Source organism: Hyperolius riggenbachi, chromosome 3 (assembly GCF_040937935.1).
Source record: "Hyperolius riggenbachi isolate aHypRig1 chromosome 3, aHypRig1.pri, whole genome shotgun sequence".
In the NCBI taxonomy this organism is placed as follows: Eukaryota; Metazoa; Chordata; class Amphibia; order Anura; family Hyperoliidae; genus Hyperolius; species Hyperolius riggenbachi.
This window is the reverse complement of record NC_090648.1, coordinates 233,438,593-233,466,317: the sequence shown is the minus strand read 5'-3', so window position 1 is coordinate 233,466,317 and position 27,725 is coordinate 233,438,593. Positions and strand designations below refer to the sequence as shown.

The 27,725-nt window shown below is 43.0% G+C and overlaps 2 protein-coding genes across 10 annotated transcripts in view; both read right to left on the bottom strand.

Moving 5' to 3' along the window:
* Positions 1-27,725, bottom strand: part of AHCYL2 (adenosylhomocysteinase like 2) — a 191,120-nt gene that overhangs the window by 6,187 nt on the left and 157,208 nt on the right. For 5 of the 9 annotated variants that reach the window (XM_068275951.1, XM_068275955.1, XM_068275952.1 and 2 more), the window contains exons 8-16: positions 24,211-24,327; positions 7,504-7,567; positions 7,271-7,359; positions 7,103-7,173; positions 4,563-4,657; positions 4,181-4,279; positions 2,846-2,914; positions 1,400-1,478; positions 1,185-1,305 (exon numbers count right to left, since the gene is read on the bottom strand). In XM_068275951.1, coding sequence (XP_068132052.1) covers positions 1,185-1,305; positions 1,400-1,478; positions 2,846-2,914; positions 4,181-4,279; positions 4,563-4,657; positions 7,103-7,173; positions 7,271-7,359; positions 7,504-7,567; positions 24,211-24,327 — 804 coding nt within the window. Of the gene's footprint in view, positions 1-1,180; positions 1,306-1,399; positions 1,479-2,845; positions 2,915-4,180; positions 4,280-4,562; positions 4,658-7,102; positions 7,174-7,270; positions 7,360-7,503; positions 7,568-24,210; positions 24,328-27,725 lie in introns of those variants that run through there. The other 4 variants (XM_068275953.1, XM_068275956.1, XM_068275954.1 and 1 more) reach the window with 1 other exon arrangement.
* LOC137563477 (uncharacterized) lies at positions 10,266-14,971 on the bottom strand. The gene is made up of 2 exons (XM_068275949.1): positions 12,902-14,971; positions 10,266-12,547 (listed from the first exon to the last, which is right to left on the bottom strand). The coding sequence occupies exons 1-2, from the start codon at positions 13,353-13,355 to the stop codon at positions 10,494-10,496; spliced, it is 2,508 nt and encodes an 835-aa protein (XP_068132050.1). The 5' UTR covers positions 13,356-14,971; the 3' UTR covers positions 10,266-10,493.

Here is a 27,725-nt window from a genome sequence, read left to right as displayed (position 1 = left end):
TCAGAAAGGGTGGCTGCTGCACATGGATGTGGTGGCTGCAGGGTACACAATATCTGACATCTGATCCTCCTCTATTGCAGAATACACTGAAGTCTATCAAAAAGGCAGAATTAAGGATTTAGGCAAATTCACTGTCAGTGATGAAAGCAGAATTTAGACTTTAAAGCGAACCTTAACCCTGGCACCTAAAAAAAGTTTCACTTTTCCGGGTCTTCCCCAAGCCCCCTTGCAGCCAACCTGTGCCCTCGCCACTCCTCGATTGTCCTCCGATTCCCCCCCCCCCCCCCGCCATACATATTCTTCTCCACCTTGCCACCGACAAGCGCTTCCTGCGTAGGCGCACTGCATCTGCGCAGGAAACTAACGCGCAGCAGGGACCGGAGGACACTCGAGGAGTGGCGAAGGCACAGGACGGCTGCAGGGGGCTTGGGGAAGCCCCGGGCAAGTTAAAAAAAATTTTTTGTAGGTCACAGGGTTAAGTTTCCCTTTAACGCAAAATGCATAGAAGTTCATGGAATTTACTTTTTTTTTTTATAATTCACCATCAACTAAAATGTATTTCTTCTTCAATTCCAAATTTTAATGTTCATCTCTATTCAGCATCAGACAGTTTATACAGTTCTCACTAACCGCGACATTAATTACTCCAATATATAGATAACCTGTTTAGTATCCTACACCTTAAAACAAATCTGTGAGGTTGGAGAAGGGAAAAGACAGATACTTACCTTGGGAGGGGGAAGCTTCTGGATTCCTCAAGAACGTTCCCCCAGTTTTCATCCACCAAGTCATTCACAAATAGGAACTCCTGAGGCACGGCAGAAAAAGCCAAGCTTGACTGGCTCCATGCTACTGTGCACAGGTGCAAGCAGCTCCTGCATGCACAGTAGCATAGATCTGATCCGACTCTGCTTTTTCTGTTGAAGCCAAAGCAGACCTATGCTACCGTGCATGCAGGACCCGTCGACAAGTGGATTTTCAAAGGGGACAGCGGAGGAATGGCGAGGAGGACTGGGGAAGCCTCCGGATCCGCCAGAGGCTTCCCTCTGTTAGACACCCCACCCCCTACAGGTTCCCTTTGAAAGCAAACAATGTCCCATTAACACTAAACCGTGTTTCTGATCTGGTTTACCCTTTTTCACAGACCTATTTTCTAGCCAAGCTACATTACACAGTGCACCTACCTGTAGTAGTTTGGTTTAAAAGGTCCATTTTTATTCAGACCCAAATACTTGGCCTGCTCATCAGACAGCTCAGTCAGGTGGGCATCAAAAGTGGGGAGATGAAGGCTGGCCACATATTCATCTAGGAGACAAACCATTCAAGAAACATAACAGGAGGTCAAATATTCAGGAAATTATACAAAAACCATTACAAAATCATTTTCCAAAGCACTCACCCATCTTCTTAGGCAGCAGGTAGACATCCTGCTTATAGCGACCATCAGGGGCATTATACAGCTCAATCAAAGCCAATGCCTGAGAACATGCATAGAAATAGGTTTAAAATATGAAGGGTTTTTTTTTTCATTCTCTAAACACAATCTAGACTTAAGTGATAAATTAGCTTGTAAGTTTATGAAATCTCCCCAATCAATAATAAATGTAGACAGGATTATACATCCACCCTTTCCCAGGTAGTATCAGGACCCTCTTGAATGCCAGCACTTCCCTTTAACCAGATGCCATTATATTTATACAACACAGGTGTCAAACCTAAGGCTTGCAGGCCAAACGCGGCCCTCCGTGCCATCTTATGTGGCCCTGTGAGGCCTTTTTCAAGTAATACATGCTAAGTGTGTGAGCAGGTATATATTTTTCATTAGCTTACTAAGGAAATTTCACTAAGTTCAAATTCATACTTTTGGAAGAAACGTCTTTGAGACTGTTCAACGTTAAACCTAAATAAGAGTTTGACGCCCCGGTATACAATACTAATAATCCATGCAGTTTTTTTCTTATGGCTTCCAAAAAGGGAAGAAATAAAATAAAAGGCTGCTTTTGATACACACTGTTTTCTATCCTGTTCACGTGAGTACCCTGGCAAACAGCCACAAGGGTTACTTCTAACCCTAACAGAACAACCAGTGCACCAATAAACATTGAAAATAGGCATTTCTTTCTGGGTCCTTCACAGAGTCTCCTTTTAGATGAGGGTGCTAACAGAGTCACTCTTAGAGGGGCACAGGCTACATGATTTATTCTTAGGGTTTGGAAGAGACGCGCTCTGCTGTGTTAAGGTCACAGAGGAACTTGGGACTGAAGCGCCCTGTGCCAACACGCAGGGGCATAGCAATAGGGGTGCAGCGGTTGCGACCGCATCGGGGCCCTCGAAGGACCCTCCCTCAACTGCAGTATTAGCTCTCTATTGGTCTTGTGCTCATAATAATTACTTCTGTAGATACTTTGAATAGCAGTAATAATTAAACTGTTCCCCATCCCTTTCTTGTACCTCTGACACTGTAGTTGCCATTGTCAGGTTTTGGTGCCCCGTATCAATTGTTATGTATAGAGTGCTTGGGGGGCCCACTGTAAAATTTGCTTTGGGGCCCACAGCTCCTTAGCTACGCCACAGCCAACACGGATATAGAATAATATGTATCCCCGCTCTCTCGTGTGTGTATATCAAAATGTCAATGCCAATCTCAGTTCACAAAGCAGTGTATTACAAACAATTCAAGGGAAATTAGGTGATATACAGCAGTACGCTATAATCCTTTTAAACATGCTGAAAGCCCAGTTGCTGCACATTATTGCTGCAGCAAGACTACTAAGGGCATACACAGCTGAGGATGTGTAAGAGACCACTATAAGAACAGAGCTATCGGTTTCTGACCAAATCCTACCTGTGTGGTGGCAGTAATCGAAAGCACAAATGTTGGGACTGTGGAACAACTCAAATTAAGCAAACGACCCTGTCACAAAAACAAAAAGATAATGTGAATATTAACTAAATTATCAATTATTGTCAGCTATCAACATGTGGCACCAAATGCCAATCACATCTGGCATATAAAGCAGATATGGTATATAATAAATTACATGGTTAAAAATAAGGTTTTTGGTTGTTGTTTTTAAATTACGAACCTAAATAAGCTAAGAGCACAAAACAAAGAAAGTGTACCAATTACTGGTATATACTACACCAAAAGATGTGCCACATCAAGAGAATTAAAGTACACAGCTAAAGAAAAGGTAGACTGCAGCAAGTGTGGATACAAAAAACACTACATATCACAAGGTGTGTTGGAAACAGAATATCCTTTCCTTTACAACGCAATATTATAATATACAGGACTAATAAAGTACATTGTGGATCTAAAGAAATACACAGTATATGACAACTAAATTAGATCATGTAGTGCATCCTTCGTTAATCTAGAAACCATGTTGTAAATTCCACACACAGCATGTATTTTCATGTACTTTAAAGTTCATTTTTCAGGCCTGAAAATCCAGGGCCTGCAGCTGCTGACAAACCTTTCATGTAAAAAGAAAAACACATTTCTGCCCACCAGAGGGAGCTCTGATGTTTATAAGAGGCCTTGGTTCTCATTTGTAATACATAAAAATTAGTACAACAGAATGCTTTCTGTTTAAAGGAATACTTAAGCCAAAAAAAAAAAAAAAGATATTTACTCACCCGGGGCATCCCTCAGCCCCCCCCCCCCCGAAGCTGGATGGTGCCCTCGCAGCCCCGCTCCGATCGTCCTGTCCCTGCTGGTGGCTACTTCCGGGTTCGGCGACAGCTGCCGACAGGCTGGGTACGCGGCTGATTCTACGCGTTCCCAGCCGCTATATCACCCTCTATGCTGCTATATAGCAGCAAAGAGGGTGATATAGCGGCTGGGAACGCGGAGACTCAGTCGTGTACCCAGCCTGTCGGCGGCTGTCGCCGAACCCGGAAGTAGCCACCAGCGGGGACAGGACGATCGGAGCGGGGCTGCGAGGGCACCATCCAGCTTCAGAGGGCTGAGGGTGAGTAAATATTTTTTTTTTATTTAGCTTAAGTATTCCTTTAAAAGGTTAGCAAGAGGCTTTATACAATCACATTTCTTGGAAGCTGCCTGGGAACCCTGAACGACGGAAGACCAAGGAAACACCAGAAATGGTTTCTGTCTCCAGTTTCTTTTGCACATTTGAGAAACCAATCTATGCTGTTCTAAAGAGCCCAGCCTTACCTCCGCTAGTAGGACAATCCTTTTGCCATCAGGCCAGATGACATGGTCAACCTGAGACCTCACTCGCTCCCATGTCAGCTCAGGAGTGCGTAGACTTGCCTGGGGAAAGAATTTCATTCAAGATTAATATCTGCCCTGCAGAATCACACGTCCTGGATGACACAACCAAATAAGTAAGAGACAATATAACAGGTATACATTGCTTGTGTTTCTGATGTGAAAGAGGATTAAAGAAAACAATTCAACCTCTCTGTTGCACATGCCCTATGTACAGACTGCTCATGGCCTCTATTGTAATGTGTTAACACATGCAATGACGAAGAGTATAATTAATAATGAGGTGTTAAAATATTTGGTGTCTAAGCTTCCATGTAACACTTACCACATCTATTTCTGTGTTGGAATGTCCCATGTTGCAGACAATGCAGCCATTCTTCATACGATCTAGGTGTTCTCTGGTCACCACATTCTTGTTGCCTGAGCAAGTTCAAATACAGCACAAATAACAGATTAGAAGCTTTTACTACAGGGGTTCAATATCTGTAAACACACTTCTACTCTTTTATACAAAATTTACTTTGAAAACATTTTCCTTTTCTTTTGCAGTTTTTATTTACACCTTCAATTTCAAGTGGCTAAAGTAATGTGATAGGATTGACACTAAGTGGCCTTTTCCACTAGCTGCGATCTGATTCGGTAAACTGATCACAGCCATTTTGCCAATCACAATGAGCACCATGATAACATGTACCGGTAAATCACGGTGCTCATTTCCCCTTGTGCATGTCGTTTTTTTTCCTGAATTGCAATTGTTGGGCTGCACGATTCTCGCCTGGATCGCTATCCATTCCAGATGACTTATTACACAATTGTGGGTAGTGGAAATTGTGGGTTGCGCGATCGCAACGCAGTGCAATTGTGGTTGTGATTGCGCTTCCCAGTGGAAAATGGCCCTTAAAGGACAACAGAGGTGACATGTGACATGATGAGATAGACATATGTATGTTTAGTGCCAAGCACACAAATAACTAGGCGGTGTTCCTTTTTTCCTTTCTCTGCCTGAAAGAGTTAAAAATCAGGTATGCAAGTGACAGTTTCTGTCCGGGTCTGGATCGGATCAGACTATAGCATAACCCTCACTGATTAGTAATTACAGCCATAAAATACTTTTCTGTCAGTAAATAGTTTCATTCATAGATTTGATCTCTAGCATACTTCAATGAAGGTGTAATTCAGCAGACAATGAAACAGTAAAAACTTAACTAGATTTAAATATAAAATAAGACTGTGGGATATCGGAAAAAAGTCATTCATGAAGGATTCAATGACAGTACATACATAAGGGCCATCACAGCCAGACTTAATAAAGTGTACAATGAATATTCTCTGACTTGACAGGTTTACAAATGTAAAGTACAAATTTGTCTTTCTAAATCAGAAGGTATTTGAAATTTTCAGCTTCACTTGAGCAAGAAGTTACTTCCATAATCCCTCACCCCAAAACAATGAGCAGAACACCACATCTTTCCTTTATGTTCCTGAAAAGCCAGATATACACCTAGAGCTGCAAGATTACAGCATCCACTGTGCACTTTTCTATAATGGGTGGGCTGATCTCATCCTTCCCACCCACTGGTCAGGCAAGTCACAGGGCACATAATGTTACTGTTCAGGTGCTTTTTCCCCTCCAAATCAGAGAATGTTCCAGTTCTAAAGACAGCAATTCCCTAAATCTGTACTGACTAATTGCTTGACAAATTATTGCTGCAAACAAACTCATTTGTACAAAAAAAATATATAAAAAAATAAAAATCAGTCTACTAATTCTTTGTTGCACTCAATGAATGGTAATGCTGTAATTCATTAAGAGCAGCCTCCTGGAATTGTGTTTCTCAAGGTGAGAGAACATTAGTTTTTTGGTTTGATTTTCCCGCTATTCTTGTCTTGGCAGAAATAGGGGAATCTCTCAGAGTGGCAGATAAAACATTTCTTTTATGGCGTGGAGTAACAATCCCTGACAAGTTTTACTGCATGCCCTAGTTTCCTATCTCTGGGTGCAAAGTGACATGGAGAATCCAGGGACAGGAGTGGAAGCAAAATCTTTTCAATGTAGACATATTGCAGCAATTAAAAGAAGAAGAAGAAAAATAACTCAGTTTCTAATGCCTTTCCAAACTATCAAAAACTAAAGATAAGTAAACACTTTTTTTTTAAATAACCAGAATCCAAATTTTGAACCACCAAGTCACGAGAAACTCTGCCTAGACCTGTTAACAGTTCCTTTCTTTTTACGAAATATGTTGTAAAAGTGAGGGGAAAAGATATGAATGAATCTGTGCTATGCTCCAAGTCTTAAAGGAGTTATCAGGGAAAATAGTCCAAATGAGCTTTACTCACATGGGGCTTTCTCCAGCCCCTTGCAGCCGACTGTCCCATGCCGTCACCTCGGCTCCCTGACGCTGTTCTGCTCTCGCCGCTTGGTATTCTGCGAAAAGCAGCGCTGTCCATTATGGCCACGTGGGCTGCGGCGAACTGCGCAGGCGCAGTAGTTCTTCTGCATGTCACGTGACCATGATTGACAGCCGTGCTTCGCGCAGCTGCAGTTAGGCCGACCCCACAGTCGGCCTGAATACTGGGCAGCGAGAGCGGGACAGCGGCGGGGAGCGGAGGTGACAATGTGGGGCAGTCGGCTGCAAGGGGCTGGAGAAAGCCCCAGGTGAGTAAAGCTCATTTGGACTATTTTTCCCTGATAACTCCTTTAAGACTTGGAGCATAGCACAGATTCATTCATATCTTTGACTCTCATGACTATCTTTCCTGATAACTCCTTTAAGTGACTGCAGGTCAGGCATACAGCTGATTTCAGTGGTGAGCATAGTGTCCCCCTGGTATAAGCATCTTCTGCAGACAAATCAATCTTACCTGTGCAAGTGATGACAATATCCACCTGTCTGATGACCTCATTCAGTTTCACAAGCCTGAAGCCATCCATGCTATGTAACAGAAGATAAAAGTAAGGACTTCATCTATAGTTCAAGGAACTAACAGCAGCTGGTAGTCTGTTTTCTTGGCCATATGTGTCATGCTTACCATGCTTGGAGTGCACAAATGGGGTCAATTTCTGTCACGTACACAATGGAGCCCATAGCCTTGAGGGCTGCACAACAGCCCTTACCCACCTGGAAAACATGAATAGAGTTGTCCATTACTTAACTTGTAGAGTTTGGGTATATGGGGAAAACATATTTAATACAAACATTTCTTATTAAACAGGATCACAAAAATGCATTGTAAACCTAATGTCCTCTCTAAAATGTACCCACCTCACCGTAGCCACAGACCACCACTTGTTTTCCTCCAAACATCATGTCCGTTGTTCTTTTAAGACTGTAAAAAAAAAACAAAAAAAAACAAAAAAAAAACGTATACAATATACTGCATATTTCTCTAAAGTATAGTAAAAAATCTCTTCAAATATAAAGCTGAATACTGAACAAAGCACATGAACTGTACTCTTCCTCCAGTAAAATACTAAAAGATTGCCATGCTGCTTTCAGAATCACTGGACATAGTCATATTTTTAACGGATTAGTCAATGAACTCACTAAAACCTCACAATCCAAAAGTTATTTCTAGGGCACCCCAATTAATATCTAATAGGACATGTTGTTCTTTGTATAAGTAATGCTGGTAGGAGCGGTATGCAATGAAAGGCTTCAGAGCTCTGTGCTGCACTGGGCAGTAAAATGCTAGAGGCTTTGGTAGCAGAATTCGTATTCAACAAGATTTCTGCTCGAATCTTGTCAAATATCTGCTGGTGAGGGGTGTCAGAAAAGGTTAATAATCAATCAATGACCTAATGTTCCACTAATCTAATAGTTTATGCCTAGATTTAGTTAAATGATTATTTAGGGGAGGCTTTTCTTCCCTTTGGTATAAAGAACAAAGCAGCTGCAGGTCATCTGATCTGGACATTCAATACTGCTGCAATTACAGCACATGATTTGTTAATACTGATGTGCCACACTGATTTATTTAAATAGCAACTGAAGAGAGAGGGATATGGAGGCTGTCATATTTATTTTCTTTTAAACAATACCAGTTGCCTGGCAGCCCTACTGATCTTTTTGGCTTTAGCAGTATCTGAATAACGCCTGAAACAAGCATGCAGCTAATCTTGTCAGATCTGACAATAATGTCTGAAACACCTGATCTGCTGCATGCTTGTTTTGGGCAAAGTCTTGGAGGCAGAGGATCAGCAGGGCTGCCAGGCAACTAGTATTGCTTAAAAAGAAATAAATATGGCAGCCTCCATATTCCTTTCTCTTCAGTTGCCCTTTAACAATTTTAATGTTGGTCACAGATGTGCTTTAGCGCATGTTTCACAGTTACTTTACTGCTTGAGGATTTTAACTCAGTGAATGCTCCTTTTAACCGTCTTTACGGGTTTTATCATAAAAAAAAAAAGACCACCACTCTGTTCAACCTATAGATCTCAACATTCAAAAACTCCTTCAAAGCTTCATCAAGCATCATCATGTTTAAGCCCAAACTTCCACCCTTACAACAGGGAATGCAGACTTGGGGAGTCTTATGTATGGAAACAGAATTTTAAGCAAATTCCATATCGCAGTATAACAGTCATTGGCCTCAATTCACTAAGATCATGCTGGAGATAATAAGGCAAGAGAAAACTTACCTCACACACAGAGAGTTATCTTATCTCTTCATTCCTTACGTTACCTCCTCTGTAGTTAATTTACCTCCTCTGTAGTTAATTTACCTCCTCTGTAGTTAATTTACCTCCTCTGTAGTTAATTTACCTCCTCTGTAGTTAATTTACCTCCTCTGTAGTTAATTTACCTCCTCTGTAGTTAATTTACCTCCTCTGTAGTTAATTTACCTCCTCTGTAGTTAATTTACCTCCTCTGTAGTTAATTTACCTCCTCTGTAGTTAATTTACCTCCTCTGTAGTTAATTTACCTCCTCTGTAGTTAATTTACCTCCTCTGTAGTTAATTTACCTCCTCTGTAGTTAATTTACCTCCTCTGTAGTTAATTTACCTCCTCTGTAGTTAATTTACCTCCTCTGTAGTTAATTTACCTCCTCTGTAGTTAATTTACCTCCTCTGTAGTTAATTTCACACGTAGTTAATTAACAGCCTGTCTTTAACTCTGGAGTTATTTTAAGGATTGGAGAGTTAACTTAAAGACAGAAGAGTTAACTTTAAGGGGCCCATACACTCAGCCGATTTTCTGGCCGACCGATCGATTCCGATCGATCGAAAATCGGTTGGCCAATCGACCAATCGATGGCCGATTTCGATCGATTTCGATGCATTTCCATCGAACTGTCAGGGTGGAAAATTTAGGTCGATCTGATGAGATTGCTTATCAGTTTGCATTGGCCTTAATGGAAATCTGATGGCAAAAAAATGCCATCAGATCGAATTTCAATAGATTTCAAACTGAAATCTATTGGAATTCTATCCTGGTAAAAAATGTTCTAAAAACGCATCAGATAGATCATCAGATGCATTTCTTATCTATCTGCTGCCAATCTGACGAGTGTATGGGCACCTTTGGGTTTGCCTGAGGTAAAAGGTTTCCTGAATACTACATGCCTTATCACCATGGTAACAACTCTAGAAGAGTTATTAAAGACAGGAGATAAGCTTAGTAAATTGAGGCCATTGACATGTACACTGGTTGTTTATATGAAGAGTGACTAAGCATTTCTTTATACAATGACTCTATATGGAAAGATTACAGAAGGTGCCACTTATTGTAAAATGTTTCCAACTGCCAGGCTGTCATACTGATTATCTGGCCTCAGAAGTCACTAACCTACAAGTATGCAGATAGTTTATGCAGACTGGGATGAGAACAGCTCATCTATTTGTACATGCTTCAGGGGCAGATTATTACAGGCCAAGGATCACCATATCAGCTAAAAGCCAAGCTTACCTCGGGTAATGTCTTTTCCAGTAGTCCGAGTGACAGCACCCCTCCTATGAGACTTGTCTCCCTCCCAAACTTTGGACAGGAAGCTAGAAGATACAAATTTGCATAACAGGCAGGCAGGAGTAGTATATAAAGATGTTACTCACAAAAGGTATTCAGTTATAAAAAAAGACACGGACACCAAATGCTGCTGAAACGATTAATTTAATTATGCCCTTTATTAGGGTGGGCCGGAGGGGTGCTGTCACTCGGACTACTGGAAAAGACATTACCCGAGGTAAGCTTGGCTTTCCCAGAACGTCCTCCTGACAGCACCCCTCCTATGAGACGATAAACAAGAACATTATAAGTTAGGGAGGGACTACTGCCTGCAACACCTTTCTTCCGAATGCTAGATCAGTATTGGCTAATAAGTTTAGTCTATAATGTTTGACAAACGTATTTTGGCTGGACCAGGTGGCCGCTCTGCAAATCTGCTCTATCGAGGCGCCTGCCCTCTCTGCCCAAGATGTTGATACACTTCTTGTGGAGTGAGCTTTAATTGAGGTCGGTAAAGGCCTCCCTTGAGTCTGATAAGCCGCGGTGATAGTTTGTCTGATCCATCTTGCAATTGATGTCTTAGAGGCTTGCCTCCCCTTGAATTTCCCCGCAAACAGCACCAACAAGGCATCTGATCTTCTCCAAGATGCAGTCCTTTCAAGATAATGAAGGATACACCTTCTAACATCCAAACAATGAAGCTTCCTCTCCTTTTCATTAGTTGGTTTATCACAGAATGATGGCAGAAAGATCTCCTGAGATCGATGAAACTTTGAAGTCACTTTAGGAAGGAATGCAAAGTCTGGACGTAGAGTAATCCTATCCTCCGAGATGGTACAATAAGGTGGCTTAATGGATAAGGCCTGAAGTTCGCTGACTCTCCTGGCTGTGGTGATTGCCAGAAGAAAGGCCGTTTTCAACGTCAGAAATTTATCTGGAATCTGATCCAGAGGCTCAAAGGGATGTTCACAAAGACTCTGTAACACCACATTCAAGTCCCAAGGGGGCACCTTAGATATCACCACAGGCCTGAGACGTTTAATTCCCTGAAAAAAACGAAGAAAAAACTCCTCCTGAGCTAATCTTCTCTCTAAATATACACTCAAAGCTGCTGTCTGAACTTTAAGAGTGCTGGAACTTAACCCCATCTGAAATCCATCCTGAAGAAATTCCAGAGCTGAGGCGGAAAGTCTAGAATCCTTCTCTTTCCTTGTACACCATTCACAGTAAATTTTCCATGTCTTCTGATAAATCTGCCTCGTCACCTTCTTGCGGGATTGTATTAACGTTTCAGAAAGTTTATCCGAAAACCCCTTTGATTTCAGGATTCCCCACTCAATCTCCATGCTGAAAGGTGAAGACGCTTGAAGTCCGGGTGAAGAACTGGGCCCTGCGACAACAAATCTGTTCTGACTGGTAACATTATTGGTTGACACATCGCTAAATTCTGTAACAGAGCAAACCACGGTCTTTTCGGCCAGAAAGGTACTATGAGAATTACTTGTGCTCTGTCCTGCATAATCTTGTTCAGAACCCTTGATATCAGAGGTATTGGGGGAAATGCATACATCAGGTTCAACCGCCACTCTATCGAGAAAGCGTCTATTTCCCACGGATTGTCCTTTGGATACAGGGAGCAAAACTTTAGACACTTTGAATTTTGTCTCCTTGCGAATAAGTCTACTGCAGGGGTGCCCCATGCCTGGCTGATCTGAACAAATACTTCTGGATTCAGAGACCATTCGTCTTGTAATATCGCTGACCTGCTGAGATAGTCTGCCACAACATTGCAAGTCCCCTTCAAATGAACTGCTCTGACGGATGTTAAGTTGCTCTCTGCCCAATGCAGAATCCTTGCTGTCTGAGACCACAACCGACGACTTCTTGTTCCTCCCTGATGATTCAGGTAAGCCACTACACTGCTGTTGTCGGACCTGATCAGGACATGACACTGATTGATTTGATCCTTGAAGAATTGAAGGCTTCTCCATACTGCTTCCAGTTCTCTGCTGTTGGAGGATCTTATTGCCATAGCCCTGGACCACTGCCCTTGTGCTGGTAGAGAGTCCATGTGAGCGCCCCACCCCCACGTACTGGCATCCGTCGTTATGATTCTTTGTACTGGAAAAAACCACATGCGGCCTTCCGATAGGTGAGACAGTTCCTGCCACCAGTTTAACGACACTTTCACACCGTATGGGATCAGAATCTTCCTTTCTAGTGCTGAAATGTTCCTGTTCCAGCTCCTTAGTATCCACAACTGCAGGTTCCTGGCATGGAATTGACCCCATTGTACTGCAGGGAAGACTGAGCTTAACAGACCGAGAAGTGCCATGGCTTTTCTTATACTGATGGACCTTGATTTCTGAAAAGAAAGAACAGAATTAAGTACTGCCGAAACTTTTCTTTCTGGGAGAAATACTCTTTGCTGGCGGGAGGAAAAAATAAACCCCAGATATTCCATAGATTGGCTGGGTATTAGCGCCGATTTTGACCAGTTAATTAACCAGCCTAAAGACTCTAGACTATCAATGCATATCTTAACCTGATCACTTACAGACTGTAAAGAATTACCCCAAATCAATAAATCATCTAGGTAAGCAATGATGTTAATGGACCTACACCTCAAGACTGCCAAAACTTCTGCCATCACCTTTGTGAACAGCCAAGGTGATGAAGCTAGCCCAAAAGGTAACACATTAAATTGGAAATGTCTTACCTCTTCTTGTAGGTGAATTGCAAATCTTAGGAATTGCTGGGACTCTAGATGAACTGGTACATGCAGGTAGGCATCTTTGAGGTCCAGAGAAGCTAGAAAACAGTCTTTTTGCAACAGGGTTATTACAGACTTCACATTGTCCATTCGAAACTTCCTGTATTTTACGGCCCTGTTCAACCCCTTTAAATTTAGAATAAATCTGAAGGCTCCCTGAGGCTTTTTTATCAGAAAAACTGGTGAGTAGAACCCTTGGCCTCTCTGGCAGGATGGTACCTCTCGGATCACTCTTTTTTCCAGAAGGGAAGCAACCTCCTCCTGTAATGCCTTCCTTTGGTCTGGTGATTTTGGCTGTGGAGTTACCACATACTGCAGGGGTGGGGGATACTCGAATTCTATCTTGTAACCTTCCAACACTATTTTCAAGAGCCACTGACTTGTGAACCGCTGGCACCATGTTTCGTAGTAGTGGGAAAGCCTTCCCCCTACTGGAATACTGGCGTCATTGCTTATTGGGTTGGTTGGACCGGGGAAAAAGAGCCTTCCCTTTTTGGTTTCTATTTGGAATCCACTTCTTTTTAGGTGGGATCTTTGCCTCAGGTTCCTTGTTGCCGCTGCGAGCTGGGCCCCTGTACTGAAAAGCTCTCTTTTTGGTCGGAAAATTTTTCTTATAATCTGAGGTTCTCTCTAGCGTCTGGTCTAGCTTTGAACCAAATAACAGTTCACCTTCACAGGGCAAACCACACAACTTGGAGCGAGACGAATTGTCCCCCTGCCATGTTTTTACCCATATACCTCTCCTTGCCGAGTTGACAAGGGCAGTTGTTCTGGCCGTTAATTTAACCGTATCATCCGCTGCATCAGTTAAGTAATTAGTAGCGTTAAACAAATCTGGAAAGTCCTCTAAAATTTCTTCTCTGGGCACCCCCGAAGCTATCTTAGACTGAGTCTGCGTGAGCCAAGCTTTAAGGGATCGTCCCACTGCCGTGGATGCCACTGCTGGTTTAAATGTTAAAGATGCTGACTCCCAAGCTCTACGCAACAGATTGTCCATCTTTTTATCAATGGGGTCTTTTAAATTCCCAAAGTTCTCAAACTGCAAATCGGATTTTCTCGACACCCTTGAAAACGACGGGTCCAGTTTGGGAACCGGACCCCAGAATTTTTGATCTTCCGGACTGAAAGGATAACGACGAGAAAGAGACTTGGGCCAAAATGCCCTCCTTTCAGGGTCATCCCACTCCTTCCCAATCATTGACTTTAGAGAGGAATGGACTGGGATGAAACAATTCTGGGGTTCCGCCAAACTCACGTACATCTGATCCAAGGGGGTCAAAGATTTCCGCTCCACTGTTATCCCCATAGTATTTTGCATTGCCGACAACAAGTCTTTCATTAAGTTCCACTGGGGATTCCTCCTTTACCACCTTCTCTCTACAAGACTGGCACAGTTTCTTCGTAGAGGAAGAATAGAAGCGAGAGTTGCACATAACACAGCGTTTCTCAGTTCTACCAGAAGATTGTCCCCCTTGACCTTGCTGAGACACAGCCTTGTCTTTGTCTTTATCACCTTTTGGGGCTTTAGGCTAAAAAGAAATAAAGACAGACTGTCAGCCTTACAAGGTGGACCTATGATTACAAATCAACTCCCTCAAAGTCTGAAAAATTACAGCTCACCAGAGAGGGGATAGCGCCAGACTCCGCAGAAGTCAGAGGAGAAGGGCCTACAGCGTCCTCCATGATCACCGACAGCAATGGTGATCGTGGCTAACATTCACATATATATACCCCTGTTAATTACCTGCAGCTGAAGTCAATCTTAACACCGCCGCGGCCCCTGCCGCTATGCCGTCAGCTGACTCGTCATGCGGGACGCATGCGCATGACGTCACTTCCACCCGGAACTTCCGGTTTCGCGCTCCTGCCGCCATAAAGCTTCCGCATCTCTAGGAGAAGCCTCCTCCACGCTGTGCGCTGGACCAGCTGAGTCCCCTGCTCAGCCTTACTATGCCTGCGCTGCACGCTGCACTCGCCGCCTGACGTAGCAGCACCTGGAGACCTCTCAAAGCGTCCCGTCCGGGACAGGAAAAACAACTGAATACCTTTTGTGAGTAACATCTTTATATACTACTCCTGCCTGCCTGTTATGCAAATTTGTATCTTCTAGCTTCCTGTCCAAAGTTTGGGAGGGAGACAAGTCTCATAGGAGGGGTGCTGTCAGGAGGACGTTCTGGGAAAACAAGCATTACTTTTGAATGCAGTTAACAATGGCAGAGTTAATGTATTGTAATAGGTGCATTTTAAAAATTAGAAATTCAAACTTTGTATTAATAAAAAAAAAAAACGCAAACTACATCCATTGTCAACACTTTACAAACCACAAGGTTTCACTTCAATAATTTCTTTCACTATGTGAGAAGATGCATTCTAGCTGGCTGTGCTTATGTTGTTGCTTTTATGATGAGGCATTACTTCTTGCTACCAGGATTCTGCTCCAATTTAAGGCCTCTATTCCACAAACAACTGAAGGCGTTGAATTTACCAGCCGGGCGTTTCCTAGCACTTGGCACAGGTGGTGGAGAGACGGACCCCCTCTCCCCAATGGAGTTGCATCTGAGCGTAGCAGTTGCCGTGCAGGTTGTGCATGCACAGTGTTACCAAGCACTGCCATTTGGCTACATGCTATTACAGTGGAATGGGGCTTGTGGCTGGCAGGTGGGAGGAGGAACTGATTCACCAATGTGCAGTTCAACCGCCCATGGAGAAAGAGGCCTTACCTTTTAAAAGGCTAATTTCTACTACCACCATTACAGTGCACATTACTGAATGTAATCCATCATATGGTTTCTTCAAACTTAAGACAAAAGTTAAGTGCTGCAGGTGGTCTGTTTTTGGTTAGCGTCGGAGTATATGCAATAGCAATCTTGCTTAAACTAAAATAACAAAAATGGTCACAAGCTGAAACTGTAGGGATTTTGAATTCTCTCTCCCTATGTTTCACCCTTCTTCCTGTTTCTGTGAGGTTATACTCTATCCAATATGTAGGATGTGTGTCATCCCTGACATAAAACAACTACAGTTTTTATAAATATATAATCATTTATGATCTTGCATTATAGGAAAAGCCAATTAAGCCAGTCCATCAATGAGACGTTGATGAGCAGGGACAAAGACCGAACTAGGCAAGTGCACCAAAAAGGCTAATATCTGGATGTTATTATAAAAGGCAGGACTTTAAGCATCCCTGATCTATTCCTTTGTTTAACTTTTGCTGTGCTTTTAACAGCAGCACATTTCATAATTGTTATGCAAATAATTTTTGGTAAGAAAAGTCTCTAAAGCATGTTATCTGTTCAAATTGGTAACATAAAATGTAAGCATTGATATAAAAGGTCAGATATTTGTGCACTTCATTTTTTAATGTGCATATTTTTTGAATGCATATAGTGTAATAATGGATACCTAAAGGTGTAGGAAGCAATTATTTACAGAGGTCAGCCTGATTGCAGTCTAAACTGCATGATGATGCTGAGCCCCCTTCTAATCTAATCTCTAGCCTCCCCCCCACCCCCTCCTGGACTGTAAAGGGACCTTCATTGATTGTATTAACAGTATCAATAAAATACTTCCCGCTCCCCCTTTCCCTATGGTAAACTGGTTTACCTGAATAGAGATTGCCACACCATATTTCAAAAGGTATGGTTTTCATGCTCTTGCACTACCTACTAAATACACCTGCTGAGTTATACTTTGGTTAAACCATAAATATTAAAGTAGCTGATTGGTTCTGCTGATCAATATACAGCCGGTTGCAGTTTATCATAACATTTCTCTGCATAGTACTCATGTTATGACCAATCTTGATCTGTAAATGGAGGTTTTAATTTGCAGTCTTGTAATTTCATGATAACATTAATAGCAAATATGTTTACTGCACACTAGGAAGCTGTATAGATGTGTGTATTTTCTGTCATCTTTATTCATGATGGCTATAGTATAGGTCAAATTACTGTTTCAACGAAAAGGTTCACTAAAAAAAAAGGGCTTTTCACTAAAAGTAAGTGTACTCTTCTTGCACCCAAAGAATAATTGTCAAAAATAATACATTGTCCTTTAACCACTTGAGGACTTTCTACCCCTTAAGGACCGGCCACTTTTTTTCCATTCAGACCACTGCAGCTTTCACGGTTTATTGCTCGCTCATACAACCTACCACCTAAATGAATTTTGGCTCCTTTTCTTGTCACTAATAAAGCTTTCTTTTGGTGCTATTTGATTGATCCTGCGATTTTTACTTTTTATTATATTCATCAAAAAAGACATGAATTTTGGCAAAAAAATGATTTTTTTAACTTTCTGTGCTGACATTTTTCAAATAAAGTAAAATTTCTGTATACATGCAGCGCGAAAAATGTGGACAAACATGTTTTTGATTAAAAAAAAACCCATTCAGTGTATATTTATTGGTTTGGGTAAAAGTTATAGGGTTTACAAACTATGGTGCAAAAAGTGAATTTTCCCATTTTCAAGCATCTATGACTTTTTTGACCCCCTGTCATGTTTCATGAGGGGCTAGAATTCCAGGATAGTATAAATACCCCCCAAATGACCCCATTTTGGAAAGAAGACATCCCAAAGTATTCACTGAGAGGCATAGTGAGTTCATAGAAGATATTATTTTTTGTCACAAGTAAGCGGAAAATGACACTTTGTGAGGAAAAAAAAAAAAGTTTCCATTTCTTCTAACTTGCGACAAAAAAAAATGAAATCTGCCACGGACTCACCATGCCCCTCTCTGAATACCTTGAAGGGTCTACTTTCCAAAATGGGGTCATTTGTGGGGTGTGTTTACTGTCCTGACATTTTGGGGGGTGCTAAATTGTAAGCAACCCTGTAAAGCCTAAAGGTGCTCATTGGACTTTGGACTCCTTAGCGCTGTATTTCTCCCACCCAGCATGGGTATGTGTAAAAATGCACCCCAAAACACATTGTACTACTTCTCCCGAGTACGGCGATACCACATGTGTGGCACTTTTTTGCACCCTAACTGCGCTAAGGGGCCCAAAGTCCAATGAGTACCTTTAGGATTTCACAGGTCATTTTTGTTTCAAGACTACTCCTCACGGTTTAGGGCCCCTAAAATGCCAGGGCAGTATAGGAACCCCACTAATGACCCCATTTTAGAAAGAAGACACCCCAAGGTATTCCGCTAGGAGTATGGCGAGTTCATAGAAGTTTTTATTTTTTTGTCACAAGTTAGCGGAAATTGATATTGTTTTTTTTCACAAAGTGTCATTTTACGCTAACTTGGGACAAAAAATAAAATCTTCTATGAACTCACCATACTCCTAACGGAATACCTTTGGGTGTCTTCTTTCTAGAATGGGGTCATTTGTGGGGTTCCTATACTGCCCTGGCATTTTAGGGGCCCTAAACCGTGAGGAGTAGTCTTGAAACCAAATGTTGCAAAATGACCTGTGAAATCCTAAAGGTACTCATTGGACTTTGGGCCCCTTAGCGTACTTAGGGTGTAAAAAAGTGCCACACATGTGGTACCGCCGTACTCAGGAGAAGTAGTATAATGTGTTTTGGGGTGTATTTTTACACATACCCATGCTAAGTGGGAGAAATATCTCTGTAAATGACAATTGTTTGATGTTTTTTACACACAATTGTCCATTTACATAGAAATTTCTCCCACCCAGCATGGGTATGTGTAAAAATACACCCCAAAACACATTATACTACTTTTCCTGAGTACGGCGGTACCACGTGTGACACTTTTTTGCAGCCTAGGTGCGCTAAGGGGCCCAACGTCCTATTCACAGGTCATTTTGAGGCATTTGTTTTCTAGACTACTCCTCGCGGTTTAGGGCCCCTAAAATGCCAGGGCAGTATAGGAACCCCACAAGTGACCCCATTTTAGAAAGAAGACACCCCAAGGTATTCCGTTAGGTGTATGGCGAGTTCATAGAAGATTTTATTTTTTGTCACAAGTTAGTGAAAAATGACACTTTGTGAAAAAAAAAACAAAAATCAATTTCCGCTAACTTTTGACAAAAAATAAATTCTATGAACTCATCATACACCTAACAGAATACCTTCGGGTGTCTTTTTTTCTAAAATGGGGTCACTTGTGGGGTTCCTATACCGCCCTGGCATTTTACGGGCCCAAAACCGTGAGTAGTCTGGAAACCAAATGTCTCAAAATGACTGTTCAGGGATATAAGCATCTGCAAATTTTGATGACAGGTGGTCTATGAGGGGGCGAATTTTGTGGAACCGGTCATAAGCAGGGTGGCCTTTTAGATGACAGGTTGTATTGGGCCTGATCTGATGGATAGGAGTGCTAGGGGGGGTGACAGGAGGTGATTGATGGGTGTCTCAGGGGGTGGTTAGAGGGGAAAATAGATGCAATCAATGCACTGGGGAGGTGATCGGAAGGGGGTCTGAGGGTTTGGCCGAGTGATCAGGAGCCCACACGGGGCAAATTAGGGCCTGATCTGATGGGTAGGTGTGTTAGGGGGTGACAGGAGGTGATTGATGGGTGTCTCAAGGTGTGATTAGAGGGGGGAATAGATGCAAGCAATGCACTAGCGAGGTGATCAGGGCTGGGGTCTGAGAGCATTCTGAGGGTGTGGGCGGGTGATTGAGTGCCCTAGGGGCAGATAGGGGTCTAATCTGATAGATCAATCAAGAAGAGATGGAGCGCGCCATAGTGCATTAATCGTAAAAGGTAATTTATTAGGATATAAAAGTTATACTCACAAACACAAATGGTGTAAACGCTTGTCAGCGGGCAGCCAACCGCTTCTCTCAACAGGGGAGGATGTCGCGCTGTGGCCAGCGTCAGATCTGACGAAGGCGCAGAGCGCCGAAACGCGTCATGACGTCACACGCCCGCTGAATCAGCCACACCCACCTCACAGCCGGACGGAGCCCAGACGATCGGGACTCGCGCTGCTGGCCACAGCGCGACATCCTCCCCTGTTGAGAGAAGCGGTTGGCTGCCCGCTGACAAGCGTTTACACCACTTGTGTTTGTGAGTATAACTTTTATATCCTAATAAATTACCTTTTACGATTAATGCACTATGGCGCGCTCCATCTCTTCTTGATTGTTTTGCCAATGTTACCCTGCTACGGAGCGTCGCAGTGCATGACATCCTAAGAGGAGTGCATCTCCAATTGGTCACCTGGGAACAGGAGCGCAAGATTCTTCTCTTTGTGTTTGTGAAAGTCTAATCTGATAGGTAGCAGTGACAGGGGGTGATTGATGGGTAATTAGTGGGTGTTTAGGGTAGAGAACAGATGTAAACACTGCACTTGGGAGGTGATCGGACGTCGGATCTGCAGGCGATATATTGGTGTGGGTGGGTGATCAGATTGCCCGCAAGGGGCAGGTTAGGGGCTGATTGATGGGTGGCAGTGACAGCGGGTGATTGATGGGTGGCAGTGACAGGGGGTGATTGATGGGTGATTGATAGGTGATTGACAGGTAATCAGTGGGTTATTACAGGGAATAACAGATGTAAATATTGCACTGGCGAATTGATAAGGGGGGGTCTGAGGGCAATCTGAGCGTGTAGGCGGGTGATTGGGTGCCCGCAAGGGGCAGATTAGGGTCTGATCTGATGGGCAACAGTGACAGGTGGTGATAGGGGGTGATTGATGGGTAATTAGTGGGTGTTTAGAGGAGAGAAGAGATGTAAACACTGCACTTGGGAGGTGATCTGATGTCGGATCTGCGGGCGATATATTGGTGTGGGTGGGTGATCAGATTGCCCGCAAGGGGCAGGTTAGGGGCTGATTGATGGGTGGCAGTGACAGGGGGTGATTGATGGGTGGCAGTGACAGGGGGTGATTGATGGGTGATTGACAGGTGATCAGTGGGTTATTACAGGGAAGGACAGATGTAAATGATGCCCTGGCGAATTGATAAGGGGGGGTCTGAGGGCAATCTGAGCGTGTAGGCGGGTGATTGGGTGCCCGCAAGGGGCAGATTAGGGTCTGATCTGATGGGTAACAGTGACAGGTGGTGATAGGGGATGATTGATGGGTGATTGATGGGTAATTAGTGGGTGTTTAGAGGAGAGAATAGATGTAAACACTGCGCTTGGGTGGTGATCTGATGTCGGATCTGCGGGCGATCTATTGGTGTGGGTGGGTGATCAGATTGCCCGCAAGGGGCAGGTTAGGGGCTGATTGATGGGTGGCAGTGACAGGGGGTGATTGATGGGTGATTGACAGGTGATCAGGGGGGATAGATGCATACAGTACATGGGGTGGGGGGGTCTGGGGAGAATCTGAGGGGTGGGGGGTGATCAGGAGGGAGCAGGGGGGGGGGATAAAAAAAATAGCGTTGACAGATAGTGACAGGGAGTGATTGATGGGTGATTAGGGGGGTGATTGGGTGCAAACAGGGGTCTGGGGGGTGGGCAGGGGGGGGTCTGATGGGTGCTGTGGGCGATCTGGGGCAGGGGGGGGGGGGGAAATGAGTGTGCTTGGTGCAGACTAGGGTGGCTGCAGCCTGCCCTGGTGGTCCCTCGGACACTGGGACCACCAGGGCAGGAGGCAGCCTGTATAATACACTTTGTAAACATTACAAAGTGTATTATACACTTTGTATGCGGCGATCGTCGGGTTAACATCCCGCCGGCACTTCCGTATGGCCGGCGGGATGTTGCGGCGGGTGAGTGGCGCCAGGCGGAGGCGGAGGATCGCGTTACTGATGACGCGATCGCTCCGCCCATGCCCCTACAAGGACCGCCACCATTTGTCTATACGGCGGTCCTTGCGGGGTGCACTTCCCGGCCGCCATTTGTATATACGGCGGTCGGGAAGTGGTTAACAACGTAACCAATTTGTGTGATTTTCTTCAAGCAGATCAGTTTTCAGAAAAGTACATGGATGTATAGGCAATCAGTCCAAGGTTTCAATGTCATCTGATATATTTTTTTTCTCAGTTACTCATTAATCTAGCTTAAGTGATAATTACCTGACAAAACAATTACTGGACACTAAGCAAACAAAATACAGCACTGTGACTTGCCATTTTTCCATTTATCAACACAGGCATGGCTCACAAGTCTTACATAATCTTCTATCAGACTTCCTTCCTGTCACATGCTGGCAGCAGACACGGCCTATAGGCCCAGTTTAAAAGATGGGCATAGCAAGAATTTACCAGCTTACACAAGCAGCCTGCATAAGCAATAGTTCGGTAACTATTTGCAGATGCACTAATCCTACTGACTTGTAGTTAAGCTAAAAAGGACACCATGCAAGTTCTCAGAGCAAAAAGCATAGATAACATGGGTGAATATATTATTGTCCATACTATTCTGTTCAATTCGGTTCTGTTCAGCCACAAATCCGTGTGTGTGTGTGTGTGTGTGTGTGTGTGTGTGTGTGTGTGTGTGTGTGTGTGTGTGTGTGTGTGTGTGTGTGTGTGTGTGTGTGTGTGTGTGTGTGTGTGTGTGTGTGTGTGTGTGTGTGTGTGTGTGTGTGTGTGTGTGTGTGTGTGTGTGTGTGTGTGTGTGTGTGTGTGTGTGTGTGTGTGTTTCTACACAGGTGGGACACGTGCATGTTCCCTTTCTGAAGGACATGTCTGTGTCCCCGCTATCAGCCTTCCCTGTGATGCCCTACCCCAAACCCACTTTCCCCCGAATCTACCAAAAACTAGCTGGTTGGTAGACTAATGGGGAAGGGCATCCCTTGCAGGAGAGGCACTCCTGTGTAATGCCCACTCCCCGCCTCTCAGAGCCTTTTTCACTGGCTCTCTCCCCTGTGGCGATAAGGGCGGGGGGGCTATAGATTACAAACACTAGATTATAGAATGTAAATGATAAACAATAGATTCATTGTTTAATATTTATGTAGCGCTGACATCTTTAACAGGGCTTTGCAGAGCACATAGTCATAGTGTCACTAAATGGAGCTCACAATCTAATTACTATCATAGTCATATGTCCATCGTAGTGTAGCATGAAGAATTAGAAGGAAAGCCCATTTGAGTTAGGCCCTAATGTCTAATATTTCAAACACAAAACAAAATGTATTTTAATATACAGAGAGTAATTCTGTCTTGATCTCAGTGAACATAAGCCCTACACCGCTGCATAAACTATATAGCCTGGAAGGTGAAGGCCTGAAAATGAGATTACACTGTATTACACTGTCAGTCTATAAATGGCCATACAATTTTTAATAGATGGATTCTAATAAAAATCAATCAATATTTGGTTGCTTTACAATCAGCACTGGCCTGATGTGTTCAGTCCTTATCTGGTGGTTGGCAGCACCAGATAAGGACTGAACATATCAGGCCAGTGCTGATTGTAAAGCAAACAAATATTGATCATGTTCCCATAGTTTTGCATTGCATCGTTTAATTCAAAGCTAGTAGTGGTGGGGTCAGTAGACAAGATTCCTACTTTAATCTTGTCCAATATCCCAATAGTGCAAAATTGTAGACCAGATAAACTATCAATATATGAAAGATATTATTTTCCCCATCCAACAAGATTTTTCTACAGATAACGTTCATAAGAAATAGTTGCACACCGTCCCTTTTTCCCAAGAATTCCAGCTACTATGCACTGTGCAGATTAATTTACATAAGACAGGCTTGACCCTTGCAGAACTCCTAAGCCTGTTTGCGTGACTATTAGCCAAACCATACAGATTTGGTTTTGATAAATGTAGTTACCCTTGAAGCGTACCCAAGACTGACAAGACTGCAGGGCGTTGCTGATTGAAATCTACGCCCTGGCAGGTGTAACAGGACACAAACCGGCATAGATTTTAAATTATCAAGATCCCAAACCAGGTAAAGAACCATAGGTGAAAGGATATGCACTGATTTATATAAACAATCAGAAGCAATCTTTCATCAAAGATGAGCAACACAGCAGAGTACGCTGCGCTCAGTCACACCACATTTGGGTTTTTAAAAACACATTCCCATTGACTTGCAGTAAAATTGCCGCGATTGTGATTTTTTTAAATAAAAAAAAATCTCGATTGCTGCGATTTTGCTGCAAGTCAATGGGAGCGCTTTTTTAAAAACGCAAATGTAGCGCTGATGGATTAAAAAGTGCTAACAGTGTGGCTAAGCCCTCAATGCGGTTTCTTTTGGAGGAAACATCTTTTCAAAACTATTACTCACAAGCAGAGATTTCACAATACCAGAGTATATGACTGGATAATTCTAATGAAAACTTACTTGTCTTACATGTCTATCAGCAAACCTCTCATTGTGTTTAAAGCAAAAAACATTATTGGTTAAGAGTAGTTTGTTTTGATTTTTACCCATCCAAAATGGACTCCCGACAGCAGTACAAATTGTCAAACTTCTGTTTGGTGACAGAGTCGTTCACATTCATGGCTGGAACACACAGCTTTCCGGCTTTAGACAGTTGGTACAAGCTGTAAAAGAATTGTGACAGCTCAGTAGCCTTTACTTTTATTTCTAACATGCTTGTGTTTACAGATGATCAAGAAATGACAAAACTGTGCTAAATCAAGGGCTACATAAAAGTTGAACTATGTGCCACAAGAAAATGCTAAGTTCCCAAGCAGATCGGGTTGACCTACAACCCCTATGAACCAGGCACGGGCTCACGAGTCCTGAAGGGCTTGAATTTGTGATTCAAAAGAGGCTTAATTGCCTCAGCTGTGCGGCTGGGAGAGAGGGGGTTGTTTTCTATGTGTTCCAAACATCTTGCACGCGTCCTATTGGACGCGCTGCAAGACACACTACCGCGCACTTCCTCCAAGGCGGGAGGAGGAAGTGCACGGTAGTGAGTCTTCCAACGCATCCAATAGGATGCGTGCACATCTTTCCCAGCCACACAGCTGAGGCAATTAAACCTCATTTGAATCACAAATTTGAGTCCTTCGGGACCCGTGAACTCAGCACTACTAGGAACCATTAGGAATGTATAGGGGACAAAGAAAGACAAGACCGAATGGCCCTCCTGCTAAAAAGCAATGCTTAGGCTTTGTTCACATCTAAAATGCCAGTTCACATCTGACGTCAGCGATTTTTGATTATCTGTGCGCTTCGATTTTGTGTACAGCGCTTTTCAAAGGGCTTTTGCAGAGCGATTCATTTTTTCACTTCCTGATGAAGATCAGGAAGTGAACTCTTTGACCCGGAAATGAATACATACAATGTATTTATTTATCAAAGCGCAAACGCAATTACTGCACAAAGTGATTTTGTGAGCATTTTGCGCCCTACAAATGGTATAGGCAGCGCTTTGCTGAGTGAATCGGAAACTAACCGCTCAGATGTGAACTCTCTCATAGGGAATCATTGCACAAGAGCTTTCAGGACGACTTTTTAATTAGCTGGCGCTTAAAAAAATAGCGAAAATGCCCTAGGTGTGAACAAGCCCTTAGTGCAATTTGCCATGCCCTATCCCATAGGCTGTCTGCATGTTGGGTTGATGTGGTTTTATAAAATGTATAAGCTATAGGGCTTGCTCTACACCAGTGGTTCTGGATGTAACCCTAGCTTCACGGGCATAAAGAGATAATTTGCATATTCAGTAGTGATGCATTGTGGGTAATCACAGTTGCTCAAACTGAGTTATTAGCAAATACCTTCTGTTTTAAGAAGGCAAATTACACTAAGAAAATGCTAAGTAGACATTAGCCTAGCAAGCATGTCCATCTTTGTTCTAGTGTAAGAACTCCGCAGTTTTAGCAGTGTGCTGGGAGTATTCTGTATAGAAAGTGTCTTTCCTGAGAATAATGGCTTTAATTCTACTAGAATTGTGGACTGACCTATGCATAATAATGGCCTTCTCTTCCTGACTACAGCACAGCTCATGTGGTAATCAATCAGTAAAGGCAAATGACGTAGTGACTACTCAGCTGTATAGGCAAAGCACAAATGAACTTTCATTTCCATTCAGATGCATTTTCTTCCAATTATTTCATACCTTTCAATAGCCGATATACTTATCTACTATAAATCAGACCAAGTAAAAGACATGGGTAAGCAGAGTGCCCCCTTCCTGTATGGTGACCATCTAATTCAAGTTCTCAGGTTCTTGCTCTGCCCAAGCTTTTATTACATTCTTTACACAAACTTGTATTAACATACTTATAATTACATATGATTAAACATTCTAAAATAGCACCCTGATCAAGAATTTACTTGTATTTTTTTTTTTACTTTAGCCACATTTATAATACTGCCATGTCACCTCGCAAATGCACTGAATAAGCTGTTAAAGCATTTTTACTACCTGTTTAATAGCGCTGCATGTGTTTTGCAAATAATTTCATTACAAAGAAAGACCATGCACATACATGCATGCATTTCCTGAAGCGCCGAACTGTTAAAATAGTATAAAGTAGTGCATAAGTATTGCAGAGATCACTTCTAAACCATGTGCCTAGCTGGGTCTCTGAGGTACTGAACTAAACATGTAAGGCTGGAGTCACTTGCATACCGCACGCGTAATGAGTGTGAACCGCAATTGAGACTGGACAGAGACATTAACTCAAAACCTGCATGCAGAGAATTAGAATAATGCAATCAATAACAAAACAGTACTGTGAACATAGAATTATATGGGCAGTAAGTTGACATGCAGAATTATTCTGCAACGCAACTGAGCACTGTGAAATAGCCTTAAGGTATACCTCAAAGCAGGTAATTTAAGCACCAGATACATTGGGGTAAAAATGGGCACTGCATAGACCAATATTTTGATATCTATAGATATAGGAAGTGTTTCTGATGCTGAAACCAAGATAATTATTATAAAAGTGGGAATCCTAAATAACTTACTACATTATACTATAGGTCACTGGAGTTCATCTTTAAAGGATACCCGAGGCGACATGTGACATGATGAGATAGCAGGGCTGTGGAGTCGGTCCAAAAATCCACCGACTCCGACTCCTCAGTTTAGGATTCCACCGACTCCGACTCCACGACTCCGACTCCTTTAATTTGCATATTACAATTTTGTTGATTAAAAGTATGTAACATGAAATTCGTCTCTTAACTGCCAACGCTTAGGAATTTTACAAGACAACTGAAGTGAGAAGGATATGTAGACTACTATATTTATTCCCTTTAGACTAAAACTAGTCCTTGGTAAGAGTACTTGTAAAAGGTACAAAACGGAACAAAGAACATCTATCAGGCCCTAGGCAATGTAAGTGTGGGTACATGTAAGAATGATGTGCAGGTACTCTGCAGGGGAATGAGGAGATTGTAAACAGACAACACCTCTGTGTTCAATGTGCACAGCATTCTCAGTGGATTCCCTGCAGCTCTGTGGGGAGTGCATATGTAGAGTATAGTACTACTGTGTAACAAAGTAAACCTGAGACAGATGAAATTAAAGTTTTATACATACCTGGGGCTTTCTCCAGGCGCCTTCAGGATAATCAGTCCCTCGTTGTCCTCCTCCGCCACCTGGATCTTCTGCTATGAGTCCAGGTACTTGAGCCAGTCAGGCGTAGTGCGCATGCACACACTCCGCCGCCAGGAGCATACTACACCTGTGCAGCACTATTGCGCAGGTGCAGAATGTTCCTGGCTGTGGGAGCGGCATGCGGCCGGACAGCGCTGACTGGCTGAATTACCAGGACTCATAGCAGAAGATCCGGGTGGTGGAGGACAGCGAGGGACTGATTAGCCTGAAGGGGGCTGGAGGAAGCCCCAGGTATGTATAAAACTTTACTTTTCATCTGTCTCAGGTACCCTTTAATTTGTAGTCACCAAACCAAATTTTAACAACATATCAAATTATTTGATTTCATCAGCAAAGGGAGTGCATACATTTGCATAAATCAGC